The sequence below is a fragment of the Strigops habroptila genome, chromosome 10, assembly GCF_004027225.2.
Source record: "Strigops habroptila isolate Jane chromosome 10, bStrHab1.2.pri, whole genome shotgun sequence".
Lineage (NCBI taxonomy): Eukaryota > Metazoa > Chordata > Aves > Psittaciformes > Psittacidae > Strigops > Strigops habroptila.
Window position 1 is genome coordinate 7277972 of NC_046359.1, and position 18377 is coordinate 7296348.

At 39.1% G+C, this 18377-nt stretch overlaps 1 protein-coding gene across 9 annotated transcripts in view; it reads right to left on the minus strand.

Moving 5' to 3' along the window:
- Positions 1 to 13806: 13806 nt before the first annotated feature.
- The window catches only part of UTRN (utrophin), a 374126-nt gene continuing 369555 nt past the window's right edge, over positions 13807 to 18377 (minus strand). For all 9 annotated transcript variants that reach the window (XM_030500119.1, XM_030500120.1, XM_030500121.1 and 6 more), the window contains 2 exons: positions 17569 to 17591; positions 13807 to 15956 (listed from right to left, as the gene is read on the minus strand). In XM_030500119.1, the coding sequence (XP_030355979.1) occupies positions 15948 to 15956; positions 17569 to 17591 (32 nt within the window). In that variant the 3' untranslated portion in view covers positions 13807 to 15947. The remainder of the gene's footprint in view (positions 15957 to 17568; positions 17592 to 18377) is intronic.

The following is an 18377-nucleotide window of genomic DNA, read 5'->3' on the forward strand; positions in this document are numbered from 1 at the left end:
AAGCAAATATTATACAAAGCATGTTCCCATCCATTAATACTACAGGGCAGCTAGTCTAGCGTGAAAAACCTGGTTATAGATAGCAAGATATCTCCAATGCCAGTATTTATCTACTGCCTCGGAAAAAGAAAAGTTGTTTTTTTCTAAGCTCTAGTACGTACTTCCAGCTCTGAAGTGACCTGAATAGCATGCTTTAGGTTCAGTTGTCCTGTGATCATCCAGTTCAACGGCGGCTGGTGGACCTTATTTGATTCATCGTGCATACTGTGGCTCCTGAGCTTCTGCACAACCGAAACCAGATTGCAGCAAATGAACTCATCTCAAGGCTGTTAAAAATATGAAACCAGAACTTTATTCCAGATATACAATGGCTCATTAGATCAGTTTTTCCCTGCTCAGGACACTTTTGTAGCATTTTTGGCACATTTGAGGCATCCTGGCCTGATGCTGTTGCTCAAAGAACAGTGAAAAAAATCTTAAACAGTCCCTAAAAGTGGACGTAAAAATACCATAATGCAAATATTTTTCTGCAAGGCATGTCATATATAATTTACATGATGATAGGTGTGACATTTTCTTGGAACTTGTTTCAGATTGTTGCTAATTTTTATTCATCTCTTCACAAACATAAATATACAATCTGCATTTATAGACTTCAACTGAAAAATGAAATGGTATCTTTATGTTACACATGTATGATTCATTCCTCCAAAGTAATAATTTTGACTTGATTAGACTACACTCAATCAATCTAGATCAGTGGAATTTAGACTTGCTAAATTAAATTTATAATCCATGAGGGACAATCTCTTCAGTGCTTTTACCCTCATCATCTGAAGCATGTTTAAGCAACCCTCGGGGGAAATAAAGATCACAGATAAAATACAAGCTAATGAAACACAGCACCAAACGTTTCAAAATTAATGGTCAGCTCTGACCAGCTGACATCACTGATTGGGAACCCTTGACACAGCCCAGGGCCGTTGCAGTGCCAGCATGGTGGAAAAATCATCTGATGTTTGCTGAGAAAAGCAGAGGGCTTGAATTCTCTAAGGCATGCTCTAATGTGAGTTTTGAACTGAGATAAGCTTTCCCAGACATCAAAACAGGGCTGCATCATACATCTCCAATCTGCTTTAGTCACTGCAGGGATCCAGCTTTACTGTGCAGCTTGGCTGCTAGCTTCTCACTTCTCCTAGAAAACAGGAAGTTGTGCCAGAAACACACAAGAAACAAAAGTTTGGTAGGGACACAATCAATACTGCAAGCTGTGGTGGTCTATACAAGCCCTGTGACGGGCTGCCCTCACCTCAGGGCACCCTCAGCATCCAGAGCTCAGCCTGCTCCCAGCTGTGTCTGATGAGGCAGCAATTAGCCCCTCCCTACGTCGTTTTGCCCTTTCCTGGCTCTAAGGGTTGTTCTGGGTTGTGTGCAAGCAGCTCTCTGCAGGGCTAGTGCCTTGCTGTGGGGTGGAAAGAGTGATGGTCTTGGGGCCTGAGGAAGGCAAAGGGGAAGCAGCCCAGTCTGGAAGGAGAGTGCGCTGGCTGGAAGATTGGTGTGTCTGTGTGGCAGCAGTTCTTCGCTTTATCTTCAGGAGAGAGAAGGTGAGGAAGTGGTATTGCTGATATGCCCCTTATCTGGAACACTAGAGTTTAAACTGAAAATAGTTGGCTATAGCTGCAGTAAATTCTTGTTGTTTGTCACTATGGGTTTGGTATTTTGTAGCTTCAGATACCAGCACTAATGATTTGTAAGGTTTACTAGTATGGAAGAGGGCTCTGGTTTTGATAGCTGCCTGGTCTTTTATAGGATGAAGTTGCAAAAGTAAATGATATACAGTTGGGGCCTCCAGAGATTATCTACTGCTACAGGGCAAAAACTGATTCCTTATAGGCTTTACCAGTAATAGAGATAAAATAAACAGCCTGTACTAAGATGAATTCATGCTGGATTTATAGGTATGGATCGGGATTTAATAGCAAATAATGTATTTTAGGAATATTGCTTTTTTCTCAAAAAAAAAAACCACCAAACCCCAACCCAAAACCACAACTGTCTGGCTTCAAATAAGGAGCTAGTAGGAATAGGTTCCTTTCTCTGAGTCTGATGTTATTGAAACTGAAGCCACCTGGGAGTACTCATAGCTGTGAACTTTTGATGGTGTGAAAGCCAAAAGACTGCCTTTGAATCTAGTTTACACTGCAAATTGGGTCTAATCCCTCTTAAACCTCCCCCTGACAGCCAAAGAGTTCTAGGGTTTGGCTCCTTTCTGTTTTAAATGCGTGTATTTTCAGTAGAAGTACTTCAGTGAAAGTTCTCAGTTTGTGCTGACATGAATGGGGAGCTGCCTCTTCTATTGACTCCTTTACAACTTTAGTATCTTTCTCTTATTTAAACAAGAGCTGCAGCTCACAACTGGCAGATCTGTCAATGTGTGAGGCGAAGCTGATACTGAGTTTCCCAAGAGCAAAGCAGAAGCGCAATCTGATGAAAGTTTTCTCAGCGATTTTTTTACTGAGTGGGCTTCAAAGGTTTGGCTTGCTGTTGGGCAGCTAGGGAGGAGAGTAGGAGGAACTGTAGGAATGTTTATGACTTAAAACGGAATAATTAACCTTTGGAAAATATCAGCTCTGTGTCGATCTTGCTGTTATCTTCATTACAACAGTAAGGGGAAAATATTTTGTGTCGCATCTTGATCATAAGTTAGAGATAGGGATTTAGGTTCTGGTAGGACCCAGGGAGTCAATTGCAAAGGACATTTTTCAGCCTAACAGTTGCCTAATGCTGTGGGGCCCAGCTGAAGAGGATACCCTCAAATTGGTAAATTTTGTGCAGCTGGGCATGATACAATGCAGTTGGCTTGCCCAGGCCTTTGCCTCGTACTGCTTTGGACCTGAGAGCAGCAGAAGGCTGTATCAATTGTCTCACCCCTAGCTTTTCCTTGTCTCCCTAACTCAGGAATATCCACATGACAATAATTTAGCTTTCAGGAAGCTCAATTGCCTGCGGCAGATGCTAGGTGGGAAAATAATCTTTATATTAACATGTCTTATGTCAATCAATCTAATACTGTGACCCAAAATTGATAATATATGGTTTGTAGTAGGAGTGTTTATTTTGGTTTTGTAATTTGATTATCCTGCTTGTGAAGATTTTTTTAAATCAAAATCTGAAAGTATTCTTGCTTTTTTATATTACCATCTCACTTCCATACTCCTGAATAATTTCCAGAGGAGTGATTGGGTTCACTTACAGCTGTGCCATTAGTGCACCTAAAATAGCTGAAGGAGAGGTGGCTGGAATATTCTACCTCTCTGTCATTAATGGTGAAATTACAGGTGCATGACACAGCATGCCTCTGGTTGGTTAAAGGTGCAGCTCTCAAGTAGGAAGGTAAAAATAAATCTGAGTGAAGCACTCCATACCAAACATGAAAACTATACCAGCAATTTTGTAACTTGGGCAACAAACACGCTTGGGTTATGCCACCCCTTCCACCATGTATTGATGTTTAGAATCCTTCCCTCTGGTGAAGAGGAAGGCAGAGAACTTCCATGAGTAAAGAGCAAGGAAGACAAGGGCTGAAAAGATGTTGTGTTTCCTGCATTATGGGTAAAATGAAAGACAGGCATTAGAAAGCTGGTGCAATGATTCAAATCACTGTAGAAAGGCTTGCTGTTTCTTTCTAGAAAGTGTTTCATTGGACAATGTGATTTTGTACTTTTTTTTTTAACTGTGTACAAAGGCTTATTTGTAGCATAAAGACTTTTGATAGTCTACATAGGAAGCTTCTTAGTCTTAAGATACTTCCACAGACTCACGAAGTGGTTGAGGTTGGACTTCTGGAGGTCACCTTGTCCAACCCCCACTGCTCAAGAAGGGACACCCAGAGCCAGTTGCCCAGGGTGCTGCTTTTAAGTACCTTGAAGGATGGAGAGTCCACAACCTCTCTGGACAGCCTGTGACAGCACTTGGCCACAGTCATAGCTAAAAAAAAAAATAAGAAATGAAAAATAATTTCCTGATGTTCAGACGGAACCTCCTGTGTTTCAGTTTTTGCCAGTTGCCTCTTGTGCTGTCACTGAGCACCACTGCAATGAGCTGGTACCCTCCCTTTAGGTATTTATATACACTGAGCTCCTCTTCTCCAGGCTGAACGATCTCAGATCTCAGCCTTTACTTGTAGGAGAGATGCTCCAGTCCCATAATTAGCTTTTTGTTCCTTGGTAGTTCATGGTTATAAAAGCTAGCATAATGGATGTCAACCCAAGCATCTAATGCAGGCTATGCATGAGACAGAAACTAGAGAGTAATTAACTTGAAATAAGACAGATTAGTAAAGAGATCTTCTAACATGCATAAGCATTAAATAAATGCAGACAAGAAGTGACTGGGTTTTGCATAGTAGTAGGCTCTTGGGTTTAAATAGGATTAATTTCTTTCTGGCCTCTTCAGTCTACACACCTGATATGTGGACTCTCCTAGGTCTTGTTTTTCTAAATGAAACAAATCTCTTCCTTCCCAGCAGTTGTTTCTGCTAGGGGAGCATCCCTGGAAGCTGTTGATGTTTACAGTGAAGATTGTTTGGTCATTTAAATGTAGCTGTATTTATCTATACAAATATTTAATGGCATAAGGGAGTTCGTTAAAATGGGATGTGTAGCTAGTAGAAAACTGTACTAAATGAAATCAAGTCTGCCTTAAACTTTTGTCATTAATTTCACTAGATTACCTGGTAAAGCCTCAACTCATTGCTTGCAGAGTGATTAAGTGATTACCTGTGAAATATCCTGTAAATGCTTTGACATAGATTGCTAGCTCTGGGCTGCAGGACGTCATTGTGATAAGACTAAAAATATCTCCCAGATAGATATAGGTCATAATTACTGTCATACTTCCATCCTTCAATATTTGCAGCATAAGAGGAAGAATTTGAAATATAAAGCCTCAGAGATTAATTTTGCAAGAAAAAAGCTTTTAAGTACCACTAATTTCGGGGAGAACACCAAGAGTTACAAGTAGGAATGCACTACCAATGAACAGGAGGGAATCCTGAACGTGTATGGACAGACACCATATGGTGTTTCTACAAAAAAAAAAAAAGGATAAGGTAAAAAGGGGGGGGGGCTAAAACGCACCAGAAGCAGGGTTAGTATTGCGGTGTTTAGGTCTCATTTTATTTATTTTGTTTTGTTTTGTTTTTCCCCTGGTATGAACATGTCAATATTGTCGTATGAAGTCTTGTTCAGGAAAGTATGCCGCGGCTATGGAATACATGTAGGAAGGGGGGGTGTTTTTGTAAAGGCTCAGATGTGATTGCAAGGCTCTTCAAGTGCTTATGGAGTCAGACCTACACAAGAAACAAACTGAGAAAAGCTCGTTGGTCACTGCAAGTCCGAGATTTTCTGCTTATTCATAGCTATTCTGAAAAACTCTTGCCTAGGCCCAAAGGCATGCAGGAAGCCTTGCAACAAATCTTAATTTCTAGATGCTGGCTGTTTTCTGTCCTAGGTAGAGTCTTTGACAACCATTGTTTTAGATACTGGGCCCTACAGTGCTGATTAAGTTATCCTGTTATTATAGTTTTTGGTGGGGTTTTTTGGGGGGGGGGTTGTGTGGTGTGTGTGTGAGTTGTTTTTCTTTTGGTTTGGTTTGTTTTTATTTTTTTTTTGGTTATATGTTGTTTGGTTTGGGGGTTTTTGTGTTGGGTTTTTTTTGTTGTTTTTGAGGGTTGTTTTTGTTTTATATTTCTATGTAATGGTAGAAATAAACTCATTGTTACTAATGAGTTCCAGTGCCCTTAGGTCAGCTGGAAAATAGTTAACGACACATGGCAAGTTCTTAAGTCCTGCAAGTGAACAGCTAGAACCCACAGCCAGAGTTCTAGCTTTTTAGTCTTTCTAAAAACAGCATCTCTGAAAAGGCTGTCCCTATCATGCCATATAAAAGCACTTGACTTTTTTTTTTTTTTTTTTTAAAAACCAGTTTCAGTTTAGAGACCATATGATTTTTTTTTTTGTATGCTGCCAACAACAAAAGCAAAAAATCTGGCCTAGAATGTCCTTAATTACTCACTGGCAACCTAATTTGCTTGAAATTTGGCTTTCACTGACACCTTTGCAGTTACATTAGTTTTAAATATGCTCAAGCCTGCTGAAGATTTTGTAGGAAGAGAGCGGGTTTGCGAATCCATTCTTTGGCTCTTATCAAAGATAAGTATCAAACAGTATGGGTGGAATACCAGGGGAAAGATGGAGTCATTACAGGCGTGTTCTTGGACTGACAGAGCAGCTGTGTTCTGCCTCTTGTACGTTTTTGGACTGAGGAGGTGGAGAGTAATGCCTGCCTATTCCCACAACACTTCTAGAGCTTCTTGGGAGAGGAGGAGGATAGCAGTAAGGAAGCTTTTTGCAAAAAAACACTTCTTTACTGCATGTTGAAACTGCTTACTCTAATTCTAAACAGAGTAATTTATCAGGTTTGCTGTACTAACATGTACTTTAAATTTGTCTACCTAACCCTGTCAAATCAAGAGATTTTGGGAACCAAAAAGGCAATTCAATCCCTGACAGATCCTGTGCTTATATGTGTAAAAGATGATTTGTGATGACAGAAAAATAGTGTTTCTTGCATGTCCCCACTCACAGAGACATGAACGAAGATTGTATTGATGCTAAGCAGTAACTCACAGATAAGTTTTTAATGTAGAGTCAGTTCTTATATGGCACTCTAAATACTTAGCTGAAGGCTAAACATAAATGTTTGCAGCCTTAAGTCAAGAAACTTTAGTGGCGATGTGGGAACAGGTAACTGGCCAAATTATTTACTGACTTTGATATGAATGTTTATTTAGTGCTTGGTTCCCTGGAGCTAAAGGAGAAGATAATTCCCCCAAACCTCAGTCTCTGTTCTTTCTCCTGCTCTAAAATGATTATTAATTAATTACCTACATTATGCTCCTAATAGATAAATGTTTACCCACAGATAAACACAGCTTTCCTATTCAAGTGTTGGTGAACAAGAATGTTGAGTGATCCTGGATTGCGGCTGGGGGAGCCCAAGCTGGGATGTCTCCATTCCCTGCCTTGCTCCTTGGTGGGGAGGACAAAGCCTGTGAGTGGCTGACAGGGTGGGATCCTCAAGGGGCTGGTGGTTCCTTTCCAGTGAGGAGAGACTGGCCATGATGGGGAATGAGCTCCATGGAGGTGCCAATGCAGTGTAGGAGCCAGCTGTGACCTTTTATTTATGTATTTATTTTAAATTTTATTGTAGATAAATGTTTGCTAAGCTATCATTGGCATAACCCTTTCCTGTTATACATAGTTGTCTCCAGTGTGTGTATGTATATATATCAAATAACTGAAATAATGCCATATCATTATCTGTGGTGTTTCTTGAGCCGCTACTTACTGGAAAAGTAGTCCACAGGACTGAACTTTTAGATGTGCTGCTTCTTAGTATTTCTTATGTTGCCTTGTCACTTCTGCCAGCCTAGCAGGGAAGAGTAGATGAGTGTGGAATATCTTGGTTTTAATCACATCACTTAATCTAATTCTTTTGCTAGATATGTATTGCTTGAGAGGGGCATAACTACTACTATTAGAAACCAGAAAAAAACTCATTTTCTTACGCATCTGTGTATATCAGCTGTTCAGGCAAAATATATTAAGAAAAAATAGTTCTCACCATTTAAGCTGTTTACTGCATTAAATAAACTGCCATATTTTATCCCATATCTGTGGAAACAGATGTGCTATAATCTTAATTTATTACTTGTTTTTCCTTTGCAACTGGGTTAAAACATAGTAAGTAAATGCAGTGACTGCAGACAAAGTTGACAGGCTTAAGCTGCAGTACGAATGGTACTGTATTTTTCAAACATCTGTGAAAGGTGGGATTATGCCTTCCTGGTTTGGTTTCTATTGATCCATGAAGAGCCCTAAAATCAACAGTGTCACAAAGAGATCTCATTTGAGAGTGTATGTAATCAGCCTTAAAGAAATGTAACTTATTTGTGAATAATGACAATGTACTACTCAGTAGCTGTTTTAAGTCAAACTTTCCAAAAAGCTTTTGATGGGAGTATCACCGAAAGTCGGGGGAATAAAACTCCTTAACACTAATGTATCATTCAGAAGCAGGCACTTCTTTATTGCAGTGCTGGGTGCTAGGTGGAATTTCCACAAATCAAGCACCCCTGCTGCCGATTTCGCTGTAGATTTAAACACAAAAGTTACGAGATAATACACTCCCAGTTACAATGATTGGTTAGTGATTTACATACAATTATAATATCTGCAGTGTCATTCTCTTCTATTACTACGCTTGCGTGAGGGCAGGGTCTTCATTTGGGCAAGGGTCTTCTCGATCTGTGGGTGTGTATTTTAGTATTTTAATGAAGGCAGTTTGCTTCAAGTCACTTTAAAAGTGTTGCCAAGTTAGCCGGCTAGATTTCTACCTTGCCAGATTGTCAAATAACTCATCCTATATACAATAGACCCTACATGCTTTGGTTATGCTCTAGAGAGTAAGGACTAAGGCTAACGTCACAGAGAACAGGGACTTCAAGCAGCACAGCAACCCATGCTAACATAAAGGCTAACTTCTTAAATCACGATGTTGCTATAGATAACTTTCACAAACTTTCACAATCAAACACAAAATGTAGAGTCAGTAAAACTTAATCTGCAACAGGAGCATTGATTTGGACAAAGAAATTGAAAGTGTACCAGTTTTGTCCACTTCACGGTGACTTCTAGGGTATGGAAGATATAATAAATAATAAAGTGATCAACAACATGGATAAGCTTACAGAATTTTTAATTCAAAAGTAGGTGTGGTTTGGGGTGTGTTTTTCATGTTCAAATACTGGTGATCTCTTCCATGTGAATGGAAGAAGCCAACCAAAACCACCTATGTGAGTCTATGCCTGCAAAAGCAAGTCTAGAAGAAAAGAGAGAGAGTGGCATTTTAGGATATATTGTCTCTTAATCACCTTTTCTAAATAATGTTAAAAGTACAGTGATTTGTAGGAAAAGAGAACCAAAGTGTCTGCAATAACAAGGATGTAAATAGTTATCAGAAGACTTTTGCTAGACACTACTGAGGTCTATACTAAGTGGGTTAACCTTGAAGTCAGTTCCCTCATGTATTGCCTGCTGCCTTTTCTGTGGAGGCTTATAAGTTGTCCTGAGGCAGTGTGCTCTGGCAGCAAAGGGGGGATGTCTTAGCAGAACTGTAAGGTGCTGATTGAAGAGAGAGACTAGTCCCTTTTATTTGGGGAGACTGGGGTTGGGTTGCTGTGTCTAGTTTGGACACCTGGCTTAGTCCCGTGCCACCAACTGGGCAGCACAAGCTGCACTGTGAGAAACCAAAGGGGAGTTCAAAACCAAGAAGAATTCTTTTTCACTAAAGCTATCGTTCAGCAAATGAGCAGACATTTTGGGGCAGGGGAAAAAAAGGCAGACAAATGGATATACCATGGTATATCTTATGTACAAAGGCTGGCTCATCTCATAATAAAGCTACCTGTTGCTTTATTTTTTTATTTTTTAAATGCTATTTCAACTACCTTTTACTTTTCAGCCTGAAAGCATCATTTATAGAAACTGCGATTTAGGGGATGAAATAACATTCTTATTCTGCTCATGCTTCAACCACTCAGGTTTTCCATTTGTTCACATCTGTATTTTATAGAAAATTGACAGGCACTGTAATTACAGCCTGCTGAAGTCAAATAGGTCAGAGCTACACTTTCCATTCCAGAAGGGCTGCTGGGACTGGAGAGGCACAAATACAGCTGGACAGTTTTTCTCCCTGTGTGCCTGTCTGTGTTGCAGCCACTCATTAGACTTCTCATAACTGCTCACCAAAGCACTTTCAGAGGTATTGAACAAAATCCATCAAAGCATCTGTGTTTAAAAGGAGCCTCCCTGCTCATGTGTCATACTTCTCTTGGCAAAAGATTTCTTTTCAGGGTGTCATGCAAGATAGTGCCTTGGCTCAGAGTTATGTTAACTGTCAAGGGAAAGCTGCTTGATGTAAACCGATAATGATTTCCTCACATAGATGACTGAGGAGCTGGTGAGGGGAGAGACCCTGCTGGATCTCCTACTAATAAAGAAGGAATGAGTAAGGGATGTGAAGGTTGGGGGCTGCTGTAGCTGCTGTGATTGTGAGATGGTAGAATATAGGATTCCAAGAGGAAAGGAGCAAGGCAAAAAGCAGGGGCTTTAAACAGAATTTGGCCTGTTCAGGGACTGGGAGGAACACAGGGGTACTGCCCAGTTCTGCAGGGATAGGGTTAGGAAAGCCAAAGCCTGGTGTGGGGTAAGAAAGGGTTCCTGGTTTTTTAGGGATGGAGTTACACACCAGATATTTTGGATTGTAGTCATATGAGCTGTCCACTGGACTTCCACTTCACCTGGGCTGGGATTCAGAAAGGTTACTGTATTTGATCAAATGGTTGCCTATTTTAATATAAAATTCTGGTGAATTATCAGTCTTTCTCATTTATGTGGCTTTTCCAAATTCCATTAAATCTAGCTTACAAGATACACAAATTGTTGGTAAGGGATCCTGTCCTTTCCTTTACTTTTTGCTCTTTTTCCAATGACTTTAAATCATAGGCAAAGAGGTACCAGTTACTGTGGGGGCAAAAGGAATTCCATCATGTGCAGACAAAGTGTTGCTGCAGTGCTGCTGTGTGGTTTTTCTGGTTTTTGGCTTTGGGGTTTGTTGGGGGTTTTTTGGTGTGGTTGGTGTGTGTGTGTTTGTGTTTTGTTTTTTTTGGTTGGGGTGTTTGTTTTTTGTTGAGTTTTTTGTGTGTGTGTTTAAATAACCAGGTCAATTTTTCTAGCTGATGCCAAACTGTAAACATTCGTACATTTGTTCTCCATTGCTTTATTTTAATACCAAGATGGGTGCTATCCCCAGAAATAAGATTTGTAAGCCATGGACATCTATCTTTGAGCTAGCTACCCTAGGCTCTTTCTTTATAGTTGGAAAACAAGTATTTCTGAAGTATAGTTGCTCCAAGGTAAACATTAGTTATTAGAGGCCAAAAACCTAAACGCTTTCAGTGCTTATTTGAATGTGTAAAGAGTGTGACTAATAAAAGCATGAATAGTTCAGCTGTAAATACTGTGTTTGAGAGATGACAATGAGATAGGACAGATAGTGTCTATGTTTCGGTGTCACTCCTGGCAGCTCCTCTATGGGTGTCTCAAACAGGTGCTTAGAAAAGCAGTTGGTAAGAACACTACCTTCCTCATCTGAAGGCAGCTGCTGTGCTTGCATGCAGCTATTATTTCTAATGCATAGATTTAAGTTGCAAAGAGTGTAGTTTTTACTGGCACAGCATGGAAAATGTAAGTAAGTGGCAGTAAAGACAAAAGATAGGATCCCAAAGACATGTAAGCCAAGGAAGATTTCGCTTTTGCTGGCCACAGGAACATTACATGTGGCTGACAATTACTGGGAGTTTTTTGCTTGTAAGAAGGACCGATTCTGTTCCTGCTCAAATAATTCCACCACCCCCTTCTCCCTCAAGTTTATTATTTTTTTCATACCCCACTGTTACTAATTTACACCTCGGCTGGATTTGTAAAGACTGATTTTGTTGCTGTTGTTGTGGGAACAGGAATTCTCAGCCATATGGCACAACATCTTCATTTTTGTGTGACAGTAGGGCAGGATCTATTACTCAGTCTTGCAGTGCTGCAAATGTTTACCTTCAGGAAGGGTTTTCTTAGACCAACTCTGTACTAAAGTTGAGAACAAAAAAATAGATGTAATAAGCAAACTCTCTCCAAAAGGCAATTTGTACTGTGAATATTTAAGAGTCTTTTGATCATTTGCATAAATCCAAAGCTTGCCCATTACAGTAACACAATTTTAATTGGGCTGAATTCAGCTTTTTTTCCCCTTTTCTTTTTTCAACTGTAGAAATACAGAATGGAGGAGAGAACTCCTGACCTGGGACACTCAGGTGATAGGTATGGTCCTGTGCATGCTGACAGTTCTTGTCTGGGTCCAATATCTCTGACCTAGTGGGGCTGGTTGTCTCATAATTAAACTATATTTATTGACATGTGAATGGCTGCAGAGCCTTGGTCCAAAAAGAAATAATACCACCATGACCACCCAAGAAGAGCTGTTTCATAGTGGAAATTCCCTTAAAGATGAAGCCCTGATAGCAGAGAAACCTCTGCACTCTGATTTTAATTATATGCATCAATCTTGCATCTTCTCTGGGTAAATGAACTGATCTGATAGTAATGTTTCAGCTCAAGGGTGTTTTGTAATAAAAATGTAAACAAATATGCTCTCAACTTCCCCATCCATTCTGGGCTGCGCGGGAGGGTGTCTCTCCCAGTCAGATGGATAGGTGTGCATTTAGAACTAAAAGCTGTTTGGACCAGGAACCTAATTCTTCTCCTAGAAAGTATCATGGTGCCTTTATTTTGCCTGACAAAACAACAGCATAAGAGACTGGTTAGTGCTCAAAGCAAAAGGGCTGTGCAGAGAAGTGAGGGAGTGCATACCATTGCATTGCTTGTTCAGGACCAGAGGCTACAATGCCCTGCTGCTGCCCTTCCCAACCCCCTCAAGCAAAGCCCCAGGCAAGCTGGTGGGATGCAGGAGCCTCTCTGTTCTCCTGATGGGAGCCAGGACCTTCATGACACAGTACTACAGTGAGATTTTTTTAAGATGAGAGTCCCTTCCTCACAGGTGACAGCACTGCAGAGCTCTGGCACTGGTTAACTCAGAGATCAGGATACAAAGGGTGTATATTGTAGATTTGAGCACTTTAGTAAATTGTTCACAGAGATCCATACCTTTCTTCTGCTGCCTTTAACTCTAACAACATACAATTACAATGTTTATTTTTTTAAAAGACAGATTTTGTTGTTTAATAAATTCTTTAATCTAGCTGTCTCCTCTTTGACACATTTGTCATTCTAAATACAGAACTTAAATTGACTCGATAGCTGCTTCTATAATAAAATCCCTTGTTAACTGCTGAATCACTTAAATGTCATGTGAAAAATCTACTTCTTCCCTTCAACTTATTAAGCATCTTTTCACAAATTGAGGGAAAACGTCCTTATTTTGACGCATATGTTTTACAATTTGTTAGAGTTCGAAAAGAGTAATATTTTAATGAATAAACTAATACTATGAGGAACCAGAATTGTTAGGGTTGTGGAGACAGTAGTTCTAACATTGTCTCATTAAACCAATTTGCATTAGTTTAGTTTGATGCAAATATCTAAAATCAGCACATGGTAGGGCTGCTAAGGTTAGGGTTCCTGACTGAATACCTAATCCTGTGCTTCAGCTGAGCATAGTGACTGAATGCCATCAAAACTTGAAGACTAATTTACAGTTCTAATATTTGTCAGAGCTTCATGCATTATTGCTGTTATGTACTATGTATGTATAATGTTTTAAAAATACAAGCAGTCTGCTTCTCTGTGATCAAATTTTATATCTGTCATGAAACAGAGAAGAGTTCCAGGCTAAATCATTAAAGAGGGAAAACTGGATCAAGTATGCACAGATTTGTGGGGAGAAAACACTGCTTAATCTCATTTATATAAATGCAAACCACGCTCCAAAAATGTTAGCACGTAGTAATCATAGAATGGTTAGGGTTGGAAAGGACCTTAAGATCACCTAGTTCCAACCCCTGTTATAATACTGTTAAAAAGTATCTTCTTGAGAATGAAGTTTTCAGGATTTAGCAATAAGTGCCATCCTTGAAGACCACAGAACTTGAAAGAACTCCATGCTGTTTCCTCATGTTACTGCAATATATTCCTTTTATTTATTATTGTCTCAGAGGAAGAATGTTACAATGTAGTGTTTGAAGCAGCATTTACTTGGCAGCAGAGGACAAAGGATGCATACAAACACAGGCAGAAAAACAACTTTATACATAATCTCATATTCAGAAGAAAAATAAAAGCAACCAAATTCACTATTGAGACCTTTTTTACTTATGTAGGGGGATATTTTCAAGGATTCTTTGCCTAGAGAATTATGTAGCTTGATAAAAGCACTTGGCAGAGAACAGAATATAAAGCTATTTCCAATACTACTCATGAAGATAGGTCTGAGGTAGAAAGGTGGTCACGGCTTTCCTCTTCTGTAAAATGTGTGGGGTTTTTCTTGTCAAATAACTACACTATTTTATTTATTTATTTATTTTAAATAGGTGAAGCATTTGTAGGAGCCAGCATCTTCTATTCCCACCTTGACAATTTTGCTGCACTTGCTCAGAATACTTAGCATTTATATAAAGCATTTCAGACACTAACTAAGCAAGCCCTACAACACCTTTGAGAGGTAAGTACTATCATCCCCATTTTACAGATGGGAAAACAGAGGCAGAGTGGTTAAACGATTTGTCAAAGGTTTCAGAAAGAACTGGCACTGGAGTCAATGCTGTGCCCAAATTACTCCCTGAGCAGCAGCACTCCAAGAGCAAATACTAGGGTGCACGACAGCCTAGTTGGCACCGCATCGCAAAAGCACTAGAAATTCCTGACGTGCTGTCTTACTGTTCTCTAGCATTTTTCAGTAGCAATAGAGAATTTACAACTCTTCCAATACCATTTTGAGATATCTTTTTTCTTCAGTAATAATTAAGAACAACACTGTTTTGTTTCTCTCCACTATACATGAAATATATTGCATGCAGTTTTACCAGTTAAAGGTATGTTCTGAAATTAAAGCAAGTGTCCATGCAGCATCATAAACTCTGAAGGCATTAAAATTTCTTAATAATAATTTTAAAACTAGAGATCAGCTGATCAGTGACATAACTTTCCCGTAATTATCCCTATTTAAGTACATAAATAAATGATTTCAAAGATAAAGATGAGTTGCAAGATTACAATGCCCAAGGGTAGTATTTAAGAGCATTGCAGTTATTAAGAAAATGCTCCATCACTAATAGTATTGGAAAGGGCTTTCTAATTGTCTCTTCATCTCCAAGAGGCAGACACAAGAAGGGGATCTTACAGAAATGAGCTTTACTTCACAGACTGTAAATTCCAAAACTTGAAGCAAGTTTGGCACAGCAGGGAATGGCAAAGCTTTGTCTCTGAACAAAGTTGGGAAAGATTACACTAACTTAGACCTTACTATATAAACAAGCTATCATCTAAGTCCTCTTTTTAGCTATCTATCTCCCGATTCAAAGTAAAGTGAGGCTTAAAAAAATAATCCTCCAAATGGAGTGTATTGGCTGGAAATAACCAAAAGTTAAAAATACCATTTTGGTGATGTGTGAGGATGATGAGTTGAAATGAGAGTTTACCTTGTTTAACAGCGTTAAAATATTGCAGCTTGTACCCAACAGCAATTTCTGTTAACTAGTAACAATAATGCAGATTATGGGAACTTCATATGCCAACCCTGAAAACAATTCAAGGGTATTCTGAAAACTGTGTGGTCAGATGGTTAGCATATAAATAATCAGTACAGGATATTAAATGTGTAAGAATACAACTAAGGGTATTTTTACAATGTAAAAGCAAAGATCTGAAGGGAATGTATAAATGTAACATTTTGCTCCAAACTCCTTACGCAGTTCTCTTTACGATTATCAAAAAGAACATATATAAAGCCCCTGCCCCTTTTCCCCTGGCTGTATATTTATACAAATCAGTGACAAATACTCCACTGCTCATTAATTTACAGTTGCATAGAAAGGGAAGAAGAAGAAAAAAAACCAAACTTCTGATACTATAAAAACAACATCCTCATCTTTGGGTATTCAGTGTTTTACTATTTCAAGTAGAACACGCAGTCAAAGCAAACAGCATGTTCCGGGGTCCCATGCAGTCTTCTGATGAAGCGGAACTTGCAATCGATGGTTTGTAGAAAAGGGCTGTACTGCACATCAGGAAGCACTGGTCAACGTCCAAATGAATCCTTCACATTGCCTGTCATGATGAGAAATAACCACGTCAGTACCACATTAGTACAAACAGAAAGCTGCAGCTACTCTGGGCTCAGTTCAGTTAAGGACACTAATGTCTTTTTAGAAACACTCTATATTTGAAAAGCTAAGATGTATTGGCCCAAGACACAGCAAATCACTGAGGCATGTAGTTAAGGGAAACCTAATTTTACTGTACTGCAGTGCTTAAAATTCTTGTTGAGCAAGGCCCAGAGGATGTCAGTCTACAGAGCAGTAAATATGATTTATAGACTCTCCATGCCCTGCACCAGTAGGAATAAAAAGTTTAGGCAAACTGCTGTCCCATCTGAAACCTAAGCAATAAAAATGGAGAGTACACAGAGTCTGGATTTGGACTCTGCTCCTTCAAATGTGAAGCTTATTTCCAGTTTCCTGTTTCAGGATTCTGTTCCTGAATAGACAAACGTACGTTCTCTAATAATTCTGGAAGGGTAGATTTGCAGTAAGACCATTTGGGAATAATCTTGGATCTAAAAAAAAAAAAATGCTTTTCAGGAAGATTAGTACTATTCACTGATAGCATGGAAAGCTCTCTCTGTGCCTGCTTAGAGGAAGTTTTTCTGAAAAATGACAGTTTAATTCACTCTCATAACTTAATTTATCAAGAGACTGAAACAGAGTCTGAGTTAACTGAGTGCAGGGTGTGATTCATCCCATTCTTTTTAGAAATTCCTGTTTAGGAGGACAATCCTACTATCCCAGATATTGCAATCCAAGAAAGTGTTTGCAGAGCAATAATTCTGAATTTTTAGATATTCATTTTTTGACCTTGAAAACTTAGATTAATGGACAAGGTGAAGCAATTTGGGGGAGTAAACAAACTCTTTCCCCACCACTTACTTACTTTTTCTGAAGTCTCACACTGCAATTTGTGATAATCTTTAAACTTCAAAATGAAACTGTGCAATGACACAAGATTCTGTCATTCCTTATTTGTCATATGTGGGCTTCAATATCAACCTAAACCTATAGTGAGTGTTTTTCCTATTTCTGTTACTTATAACAGAAATTTAACTGATAATTCATATCAGGAGGATTTTACAGAACAGGTATCTATCTAAATACTAAATTGTTTTCTATGTTTTTGTGATAGTGGCCAAATTTCTGCTTCGGATTTGAAAAGTGGTTGCCTACTGGGAGAAGGCAACTTCATCTAATGCCTAAGATGCTGTGTGACTCTTGATCCTTGTGTTCTGGTGCCCACAGCTCCCAAAACTGGAGCTATGGGCACCGCAGCACAAGGACATATGGATGACTTTGCAAGAACCAGCTTTGATCTTGCAAGCTGATGTTGGCTTGAAAGTAATTGGCCCTGATAGATTCAAGCTGATTCCATCTGGTCAGCATCCCAGAACTGCACACCATAGTACCTTGGTAATGCCCAAACTAGCATGAATTTTGCATTAATTGGGAAATTCCAGAATCTAACCTTCTTGTTACATTGGTCTAGCTTCCACGTAGACTTCTAGGGGAAAAGACAGGAAAAAAAACAAGCCACTTTGCTTTAATGGAACTCTTCCACTTTTGCTTTACTTTGCTTTTAATGACTATAAGTATGTAAAGATGTCTCATACCTGTGGTCTGCCAGTGAGACTTGCTGAAAATAGAAAAAAAAAAAAAAAAAAAGAAATGTACATTATTATACATCTTGGCAGTTTAAAAACAAAGCCAGAATCAGAAGGCTATGTACTATAGAAGAACAAATAGACTCTTACATATAAAAAAATCAAAGATTTAACTAGAAGTGTGTTGTAATGGTCCATACGTAACTTTCTTCACAAATTTACTTTTACAAATAAGTAGCATTATGAATATATAGATGCTACGAATTGTTCCTTTTTCACCACTTGCGACCATATACACTTATGAGTGGTATATTATCATGTTGTCTGTTCAGAATCTCTGTGCTGGAACACACTCAGATGCACAGGCAAGACTGCTGCACAGTGTTGCACAGCTGCCTAGTTCTGAGGACCAACCTCATAAATAAGGAAGGAAAGGAGGCATTATATCCATAATCAAAGGATCTGGGGAATAAAAAACCAGAACAAACTCAAAACCACAATTAAAAGCAGTGCTGGCCTTATTATATGAATAGTTGCTTCATAAGAGATATATAGAGTAAGCAGAAATACTGATTTCAAGATGAATTACAACCTGAAACCTATAAAAACAGCAAATAAGAGGACTAGCTCTGTTTCACATTCAAGATGGGATAAAAATAATCTATGTAAGGCTTCAGATGCTAGTAACTCCTTAATGAAAGCTGTGGCCAAGCTAGGAGAGACCTGTAATGATAAGGTTTGGGGGGGAGGGAACACAAAAACCCCCACAAACCAAAACCAACCCAGCTTAATAAATAAAATAAATCAGTAATGGACAT